This window comes from Echinococcus granulosus (assembly GCF_000524195.1).
Source record: "Echinococcus granulosus chromosome Unknown EG_S00072, whole genome shotgun sequence".
Taxonomy (NCBI): Eukaryota; Metazoa; Platyhelminthes; class Cestoda; order Cyclophyllidea; family Taeniidae; genus Echinococcus; species Echinococcus granulosus.
The window spans coordinates 115,116-125,424 of record NW_020170452.1 but is presented as its reverse complement, the minus strand read 5'-3'; the positions used below and the strand labels follow the sequence as shown (position 1 = coordinate 125,424).

General features: G+C 41.5%; 2 protein-coding genes across 2 annotated transcripts; one reads left to right on the top strand and one right to left on the bottom strand. All coding sequences in view use genetic code 11, as the record gives it.

Annotated features, from left to right (window-relative positions):
* Positions 1-2,293: 2,293 nt before the first annotated feature.
* On the top strand, positions 2,294-5,505 carry EGR_07199 (WD repeat-containing protein 82; the record flags this gene model as incomplete). The annotated part of the gene is made up of 6 exons (XM_024496448.1): positions 2,294-2,454; positions 2,758-2,855; positions 2,897-2,963; positions 3,001-3,100; positions 3,400-3,678; positions 5,236-5,505. 6 exons carry the CDS (start codon positions 2,294-2,296, stop codon positions 5,503-5,505), a joined length of 975 nt encoding a protein of 324 aa, XP_024349125.1.
* A 1,218-nt stretch (positions 5,506-6,723) lies between these two features.
* EGR_07198 (hypothetical protein) lies at positions 6,724-9,344 on the bottom strand (the record flags this gene model as incomplete). The annotated part of the gene is made up of 3 exons (XM_024496447.1): positions 6,724-6,794; positions 7,283-7,750; positions 8,948-9,344. The coding sequence occupies 3 exons, from the start codon at positions 9,342-9,344 to the stop codon at positions 6,724-6,726; spliced, it is 936 nt and encodes a 311-aa protein (XP_024349124.1).
* Positions 9,345-10,309: the final 965 nt, after the last annotated feature.

The window sequence follows — 10,309 nt, the reverse complement described above, 5'->3', positions numbered from 1 at the left end:
TACAGAGAGGATAATAGGAATGGGCAGACTAGCCCGCGCCGATACGCCTTTAACATACGCGCCGGCCAGTGATCAATAATGGGGTCACAAATGCGTAGAGGTGAAGTGACACTTTGACAATTACTTTTGCCATGAAGTATTGCCGAAATGCGTTCACAAGTACCCTCGTTGAAGGTGGGAACACGATCCAACTCTTGGAGAATGAGGAAGGCCTCCTTGAGGTCCATTTGAGTGCGACTTATCGACTGCGGTATACATTGAGATAGAACATTTTTAAATTCCAAGTCCCCTATAAGCTCGACCACATTCTGTAGTGCCTTGGAAGGACCAACCTCACCTATCCACTGAGCAAGTCGGATGGCATTACCAAAGATCTTTTTGCGACTAACATTACTTTTATTTCGTAGATCGAATTCAACAGCTTCAGGTGGTAGATGTAATCGAGGGATTGCAGAGTCACCCCAAAGTAGTCCAAATATGCGACAAGAAATCGGTGGCAAGTGGGATAAGAATGATTCGATCGGATTATAAAGATGACCTTCCAAAAAGTGGACCAGAGTAGACGAGTTAAAGTTTTCGCGAGAATCTACTTGAATAGGGGAGAAGGATAGGCCTGAGATGGGATGAAACTTAAGTTTGCCAATGATTTCATTACTTCCACAGGTTTGGCTGCAAGACATAACATAATATAAAGCATCACTTGCTAGTAGAGGACAGTCCAATAGAACCGCAATCGCGGCCGCGACACCAGCATTGTATCCAGCGGTAAATATGTATTTAATATTTAGTTCATCCAAAACAACAGTAAAGGAACTTAATTCGCAATTACAATTCCCCGATTTGCAGATAAACTGGTCAGGCGGTATGCCTGGGCTTGGAATGATAGGGTTTCTCATGGATTTTTTCAGATGGTTAACTTTCGAAAGCCACCCTGTAGACTAAGAGCATAGAAATAGCGTGAGCAAACTTACGATACGTGCATGCAGTCCTTGAAAGAGGAATATCGGTGTAATGTTACACTTAATGAACACGGTGACGACATGTTTAAATAGTGCTGCCATGTGAAGAGGTGCAACACCGTAGCCCTTAGTTGACTTCTGCCTCCGTTTTAGTTCTCTACAAAGAGCGCACGCGTCTATGATAGCATATGTATCACATAATTGCACTGCGATAAAGTTAAGGCAATCACTTTCAATAATAGTAGATAAGCTGGGGGCCATGTGGTTGTAATGGGCGCTTTATGCAACGAAAACACAATCGCAAAGTTATCGTCAAGGTCATCAGCGTGCTTGAAGAGTATTAATCTTATAGCTCCGTAGTTCTTTGTCCTTCATATAAAGGGCAAAAATTTGTTTAAAATTTGCTAAAATGCCATTTACATGCCTTTACAGGCCTAGAAAATAATTTAATTATTTGCCAATGCAATGAACTATCTAGGGTGAATTGACAGGTAAATGACACCAAAAAACAGAGGATGTCAAAAAATAGGGATAAATGAAAAAGGGAGAAAAAACTCTATATGTAAAAATTATAAAATAAATAAAAATACAATTGGTTAAAGTTGCCGGCAAACTCCGAAAACCACAACTAGGTGTAAATAAAATAAGCCATCCGATTTGTGGAATTCATGTAGAAAATTTACCAACAGCTGACCTTTTTTAAGTGCAATTTAGAGCCATTTAATCTCTTATCAGTAATGTAATTCAATGAGACGTTTTTCCTAGAGAGCCCATTCAGATAGATCAGTTGCACAGCATTTGAGTGCATAGCAAACTTATTCAAATTGCTTCATATCGCCTGCTTGTTAATCGTTTTATTTTGCGTTTATACTGTGGCCTCTCAAGACTTTCCTGGAGGCAAACGAACACACAGTACTCGAGCAGAATATATTTAGCACAGAGAAAATATTTGGGCTACTGGCATGGCCCAACGGCGAGCCCATTCAGCGCGGTACAAGAGGGCAAATTCAAAATTTTAGAAGTGGCGCCTCACCAATACCACCATCGTATCGCAGTACAACTTGTGGTACTGTTTAAATGCCTGCTATGTCTCATTTATGCCCATCAAGTCGCATCTTATTTAAGGGAATGCCTACAGACTGCAAGCTGCACTTTGGGAGACCTGCTCTTGATGCGCTGCATGACGTTACAACTAGTTTTTTGAAATGGCCTGTTGCCTTTTTTAATGGGGTTAACAAATTAGCAGAGAACGGTTAATCCATTTATAGTTTTACATATGTTCGTTTAAGTAAACGTGTGGTTAGGTGGTTAATCCAAAATACTTGTGAGTAAAGATGAAGTTGACCGTATCGGAGGTGAAAACCTTCCGTCCAGTGAAGTATTTTAAGGAAAATTGTGATAAGATTAATTCTCTGAGCTATACTGACAACGGAGAAGCTATCATATCAAGTAGTGATGATGATCAGATGATAATGTATGATTGCAACTCTGGAACGTGAGTGCTTCTGGTCTACTCTGTACTGCTATATCATTTTTTTAACCGAGGCTCATATCAATCGTCAGACTCTGGCATTGGGCACTAAGTTTGTTACGTAGAGGGATGGCTATAGACGAATCCGGATTAATCGTTTGTTGCATTACGTCCTTTATTAAATCGGTGCTTCCATGTTGTTATTGGCTTACACGTCTCCTGTTAATGATTATTTGGCACGTTTCTTTAATATGAGGACTACCTAGGGGTGTTTATCTATCAACCCTTAGTTGTTGTTAATCACTGCCTAGTATTATCTATTTTTAGTCCCAAGAGAACAATTAATAGCAAGAAATATGGTGTTAACCTTATCCAATTCACTCACAGTCCGACGACAGCAATCCATGCTTCAACAAAGATTGATGGTAACTGTGGTTTGCACCGCTACCCCATTTTAATTACTTAGACACAATTAGGTATTTGTCCCTGCATGACAACAAGTACATTCGATATTTTCAAAGCCACGTAAAGCGGTAACTTGTCTGCATCATCCTAATTTGTTTCTGGTAGTGTCGTGTCTCTATGCATGTCTCCTATCGATGACACATTCCTGTCCGGCGCGTTGGATGGTACTGTGAGGCTATGGGATTTACGTTCCCAAAATTGTCACGTTAGTTTCTTTCCCTACTTTTGTGCCTTACGTTTATTTTTCCCCCTCCAGTATTATATTATTAACTTTTGCAGCCTTGGAACGCTCCTTGTGGGCTCCACAAGGTGTATAATTCGTGACGGACTGGGAGGTTAATAGTAATGGTATAAGTAAAATGTAGTAATATAACAATAAAGATCGAGACCTGCAAACCTTCAAGAACTTGCGTTGTTAACTTGCAGTAAAGATGTATCATTGGCTTCATATTTTTTAACAAGCGACTATAATATAGTCTTATTAAACTATTTTTGGTTTCGCAGGGAGTAATGCATGTACCCGGTCGTCCCACAGCAGCTTTCGATCCGGATGGTCTAATTTTCGCCGCGGGAATCAATTCCGAATGTCTTAAACTATATGACTTGCGCTCCTTCGACAAGGGTCCCTTTGCCACCTTCAAATTAACTACTGTGGAGGCTCAAGGAATTGAGTGGACTAGTCTGAAATTTTCTCCAGACGGAAAAACCATTCTTATTTGCACAAATGGCAATTTTCTTCGTCTTGTAGACGCCTTTTCTGGGGTTCATCTTCACACTCTGACGGTGAGTTAGTTTACTGAGTCGATTTCTAAACCCTTGATTTTTTAAACACCTCTCTTACCGTTAGGTGGATTTTCAGCATTTGTTTAAATCGTTTGTCCAGAAAATTTTCTGTACTTTCATGCGGCCTCGTTGGAATGCGATGTTGTGCTGTCCTTATGATCACGAAGGTGTGCCTTCATTAGGACTTGGTTTCCCACTGCTACCCTTCGAAGTGTTGTCAATTCAAATGCAACTTTTTGTGAACTATTAGAGTTCCTTATTGAAACAAGTAATCTCCAGATTCCTATAATTGTGTTGTAGCTGTCTGCGTCGCACATATATGACGCCTCAAATTTCTTACCTGACCTTTAAGTCACTAGTTATTCCTGTGCTCCTAGTAGTGCCTAAGACGGCTTTGATGAGTTTTAAACAGGTTTAGGGTGTCCTTAGTGTTTTTAGCTTCCGAGTTGCAGTTGAGTTGGACAGTCAGGTCATGCAAGTCTTCCTGTCATCTGGGATGTAGTATTTGATTTTCTCCTTGAATCTGATAGTTAATATGAGGCCAACGGGTCTGTTACTTTACCTTTTTTGCAAATACACGGGTGTAATAGAAGTCAAGTACCATACCAGACCGCAAGTGATCCGTATGATTAATTATGTACTCCAGACCGATACTATTCTGCCCCAGTGTGAACATTTCAATCGCACTCCTTGACTATGATTATCTGATTCAATATAGCTTTGTAGACACTTTGAAATACCTATGAAAATCTTTAAAACTGGCCAACATTCAGGAAGTAATGTCGTGCAGTTGCTGGACTACAACTTTCTCGATTTATTTGGGGGTCATTTAATTGTTTCACCCTCACTCATGTTAAGCATCACTCCAAGTTGTTCTTTACGTACTTATTTCGATTTACCTTTTTAACGACGACAAGTGCTTTTTAGTTGTTACTCAAGAAAACCAACTTTTCTTGAGAGTAACGTGTCTACTTTTGTGCAGTTAATCACTAGTGTCACTCATTGTTTGTACCGTTTCTTGACGATACGCTGATTACCTGACGTGACTCCTGACAATGCCAGACGACAAGCTTCTAAGACAAGTTTTTGGAGCTTAGAAACCGAGTCGAATTTGGTCTGCGAGGTGGACAAGCACTAATCGCTTCAGTTTTAATCGACAGTTGTTTCACAAAAAATTTAAAACAATGGGAAGATTGTAAGCAGTAGAATACAGGCTGCTGATGCACCAATGCATAGTTATACCTGAGAGTGCGTAGAAGTAGTCTCATTTTACAAATCCAGACAAGTTCCAATAGGTCATTGAAGTTGGTTATAACGAAAACCTCACGAACCTTTGAGCAATCAATAAGGTATTTTAGCTGAAAGGCATGTGAGATATCGTTACCGAAACACATTCTCTTTTTTCAATCTTTCTGACATTCTTATCTCATCCTCCAACCCAGAAATGTATTGAGTCCCTCGATGGCGTTTTGAATTATGAAATGGTTTATTTACGCTACGGGTTTTGGGCAATGCAAGAGTACGCACAATATTTAACGCTGATGTTTTGTTCCAAAGGTGGCAAATAACACGGAGCGACAGACTTTAGATGCATGTTTCACACCTACCAGCCAGTTCGTGATCAGCACTGCACCAGATGCCTTTCTCCAAGTCTGGTCGGTGGAGACGGGTGGACGGGTGGCCGCATTACCGAGCTTCGAGGCGGCCAGTCAGATGACAGGGCCCAGCGGGGTGCTCAATTGTGTGGCCTTTAATCCCCGTTTTGCTATGCTCGCTACGGGATCTGTGCAAACGTCCTTCTGGTTGCCTAACATTGATGCTGAGTGAACGGATGACTTGCTGCCTTTATAGAATACGTATTTTATGTGATGTCTTTGGTGCCTTTTGAACAGGTGCCTGGGGGTATTTTTTGTGGTTTTTAATAGAACACTGACTGCTATCACTCTAGACATTGCAGATTTACATTTCGGTTGTTGCTTGTTGAATATGGGAGGAACGGGAGGTGTTCAAGTTTAACCGGAAATTTGCTTTCTACAGTAAAAAAGGCGTTTTTGGGGGTGGGGCGGTTGGGTCGCATCTCTTTTTATACACCTTTTTCTGTTGTTATATTTGTGCCATTATTCAAATATCTATGTGTTGAATGTGCGGGGTGCGCCAAGTTTTCTGAAGTGCAAGCAATGTTGGGACGGACTGAAACAACATTTTCAAGTATCAACGGTGGAAGCCCTCACTACAGTTATCACTGAATAAGTTAGTAAGGTTGCATAGTGCTTAACGCAGACAGATTAATTGAATCTTAAGCCGTAGCTAGAGGGGTGTGCGAAGTAGAATGGGGAACCTAAAACAAGTCCAAAGCATGTAGTAATGAGTTGTCAATGTGCTTTTTTGGACTATGGGATATGGCTTTGTCGAATTTGCATTATGGGGCACAGTGGTCTTGTCTGCTGTGTAGTAACAGAATGGATTGGATGACTGGTTATATTTTTCTTCCGATCGGCATTGAGCCAAAAATCATATCTCATCGGGGCAATAGACAAGAAGTCTAAGAGCGGCGATTGTAGAAGCGAAAAACGAACCAGAATTTAGCAGTGGTGGATATCTCATCTAACTATTAGCAAAGACTTTGTATCGTTGAGTGTTTGGTCACTGAATCGCATCGCATATAGTAACTTCTCTTAAAGTCATAAAACAAGTTTATGGATAAATTTGCCGCTCTAGCCTTAAAATCTAGCCACACACTATGTAACGAGAGCGTCTCACAAGGCTGGAGGATCCATTTGCTAATAAATTAACTTCTAAAACAAAAGTGAAATATTGCCATCCCTATATAGGTCTGCATAAGTAAACCAAATAGTCATCTTGAATATCGCCCCGTTACCTTAAGACTCCTTTCCATAACCCCTTTGAAATATTAAAACTCGCCTTTAGAAATAGACTGTGATTATTCGTACAATCAGTGCTGTTTTTAAAAAGTAACTATTTTTGGAAGAATTCAACCGCACCGTCTAATCACTGACTAAAGTTCATTGGAGGGAATAAAAACGACTACATTTGCATGCAAAGGGTTACAGCAATCGGGTACAGGAGGGTAAATATCCGCACAAACCGATGTTCAGCTGGAATAGGAAAAAAGTCATTGATTTGGAGGAGTCAGCTAAAGCTTGCCAAGCTAATAGCATCCTTTGTCGATAACCCGTGTTCTATTTCTCATCTAACCATCCCATTGGCAAGAGTGGCATGCAAATGGTTTGTAGAGCATTACTTCTCTTTTTAAAAGGGTTATTGTTAGGAAAATTATGCGTGGATGTTTTATGTGACCGGCTCTGACATATAGGTCTGCTGGTCTTGCCATTACATGGGCGACTTGTCCATCTGGGTCGAAGATGGCCTCAGAAGAAATTAATCTCAGCGTGGAGCTAACGTTCCATCGGTCTACAACTACCTACAAGCTAGTACATGTTTGCAAGGCGTTTCGAGAACTTTACATAGACTTACAACTACCGTGAAGAATAAAATTCAAAAGGATTACTGATCAGCCAGATTTATCAATGACCTGATAACACAGAAATGTTATCGGCTTTGCTTTAAAAAATGTCCCGCTTACCTCTATTAGGCATTCTGAAAGCGTTTGAAATCCCAGGAGCTATAGACACCACCTCTGCGCCAGAGGCCAGATTATCCCAAATGGCATAGACAGAGCAGGTGTACTCCAGACCTGGTTCAAACGTCCCTACCTCTACCACGGTCTGTTTAGTCGAAGCAATTTTGATCGGCTGTTGGAGGAGATCCTCCGTTTGGCAGATCACTCGATATCTCGATGCATTCACTCCATTCTCGCCCACTGGCTCCCACCTCACCCTAGCGACTCCTCCACTTGTGGCCTCAGCTTGAACTTGTGGAGTTACTGCCACTTCGGGAATATTATCCTCTGGCTTCACAGTGGTGAGGTCAGCCGACCCTTCACTTGTGTTATGAGGCTCATTCGGCCCCTCTTTTGTTGTTTGGGCCTCATGTTCATCGTTAACACTATGATTCTCCTCTTCTTTTTCTTCCTCATTTCTAACTTTCTCAGCTAGTTGAGGTAGTTGGGCAAAACAAATAACAATTATGGTTAGGTTTTAGGAGTGAATTTTTATTACAGTTTTGCCACCCTTCTGTCGCCTTATAAAATCTTGTTGGTCATTACTAGAGCACAAGTAACTCGAACGACTTGGAGAAGATTATGACAGTAGTTGAGAGCACCTTAAGGTCGCTTACTTCGAATCGCGAAGGTAAAGTTGAGGACATACGCATTAAGGGTGTGAGGGAATTCATGCCAAAATTGTGTTTTTGCAACAGTTAAATTCCCTGTGAGTCTATCTCAATGAGTGGGAAAAGACTGCCAACAGGCAGTCTAAAAGCTCTCGCCTTGACAAAATTCAAGGAAATCACAAGTCCAACCCAGTTGTCATGCTTGTTTCAGTACTTAAAAGACCCCGTATGGAAACGGCCGCACCTATAAACAATGTAGGGGGTAAAGCGGGTACAAGTGGACACCTAAAGCAGCCGATAAATAAGTCCGAATGATAACTTTTATTTGAAATGATTGTTAGCCAACTACTTGCAAAACGGTTCCGTCAAATTTAAGAAAAAATGTTGTAATGGATGCTAATGTGCCGATCTCTATCGTCCTCACATAAGCTACGTCATGTCAAAAAGTACACCAAACTGACTTGACCCTTACCTTTCAGTGTGACAGCCTTCACCTGTCAACAAACCCTCACTCAGTAAAGTACTTGGAAATCTTTTGATGTGTGTAAAATACGCAAACAAATGCCTGAAGTTGCTGATATGACACTGTAGGCCTTTTCGCTTCGCGGTTTCTGCTTCTCCTAGTGGATATGGCCTCGCTGGTAGGTCTATGACCTTCCACCGACCCCTCCGTACTTTAATAATAATATATATTTTTCGTTTTCCATCCCTGCTTGGTTAATTACGACTTCTCGGAAGGGATTTAAGGTGAGAAAATGGTAAAAGTGGAAAAACATCCCTAACTCTGTCGCCCGGAAGGCAGGCATCGCCTGTGAAATGCTGGATTTGTGAAGCCTCACCAAAGGAGGCCTGAAATGACTTCTGCTTTTGACAAATATCCGCTTTCATGTTTAACATAGCAATTGGTGATGATGGAAAACCGGATTTCTTGTGGGGCCTTCACGATATTTAGAGATTCAAACAAAATTTTTGGGTGAAATGAGAGCAAGACTACTAAGATATTTAGAAAGTGACATACTTGAAACTTCCGGCTCTTTGAAGTCCATCACAAATGGTTGTGAAGTACCCGGATTTGCAGAAATCACCTCTATTCCCTCAAATAAATTATCCCAGACTGGATGCACCTCACAAGTGTACTCCGCTCCGGGTGTAAAAGTGTCCATTTCTATCCTCTTTGCCGTAGTAACTGCTTCAACAGGAGCACTGCCTGGAGAAGAGCAGAGAACGCGGAACCTTGAAGCTCTGCCACCCTCCACCTCACCCACACCCTCCCAGGAGAGTCGAACTCGAGTTGGGGAGATAATTTCTGTCTTTATCTGGAACCCCTCATGTTCTATAATAGCACATGTCAAGGTATGAGGGAAAATGAGAAGAGTGAAGAGTGCGAAGAAGACGGCCATGCCATTCTGTGGCATTTCGTACTTTTTGTGAGGTGAAATGAAGCCATTGCAAACTAGTGGCGTGACCTTAGCGGTGTCCAGTAACCAGCCAATCAAAAATGTCTGCGGGAATGCATTTTCCTTCGGATTTCGTTGTGAGCCTTCTATGTACTAAGAGGTGATTTGTTTTACTGATATGTATTTTACAATGACGACTGTCCTATTTTTATGGCATGGACCGTTGCACCGTTAGAGGTGATGCGGATCCTACAGCTGTGACAGAAGGTTTCGGTTTCCATCTTGGTGCCACGGTGGATATGCCTTTTTGAGTGACCCAGGCAACACATTGGTGGTACCCGGCAGGATAATTTACCCCAAATGAACAAGTTCTCTGGATGTCATGTTTTACTAACGCAGAAGGCGAAGGATCACGACGCCTACCCGATTCCATTGGTTTATTAGATGTTCGGAGGGGATAATATTTCCCTCTCCCTAAAGTCTTTTTTAGGCGAAAGGTGTTGAACACAGTCCAGACTTTGGCAGTACCTCCTAAATGACTCTCTCTCGATGTAATCCACTCAATTGTAGGGCGCGACAGTCAGACACTCCAAATAAACCAACACCATTTACTGCCACTTATGCTAAAGAGGACACTTATTGTGGTGGTGTGATGGATAGGTAGAAGACTCCCACGTATGGATTTTCCAGTTCATAATGGCCACTGTTAATGCAAAGAGGCAAGTTGAAGTATCTTCAGTGCCTACTGAATGGCCAATCACTGTTTGGGGGAGTTTTAATTACTTCCTCATACCAATGATTAAAGCGTTAATTCGCGCCAAATTTGGGGACTTTAGAAAAGTATGTATGAATCAAATTGACAAAATCGTGGCGGCGTAAATAATTGATATAAAATCTTCAATATCCATTGATTCTAGAATTTTACCCTTGGATTGAATATGATGTAGCGTCCCGAGACTCCTTGAAGACGAAAGAAGACACAA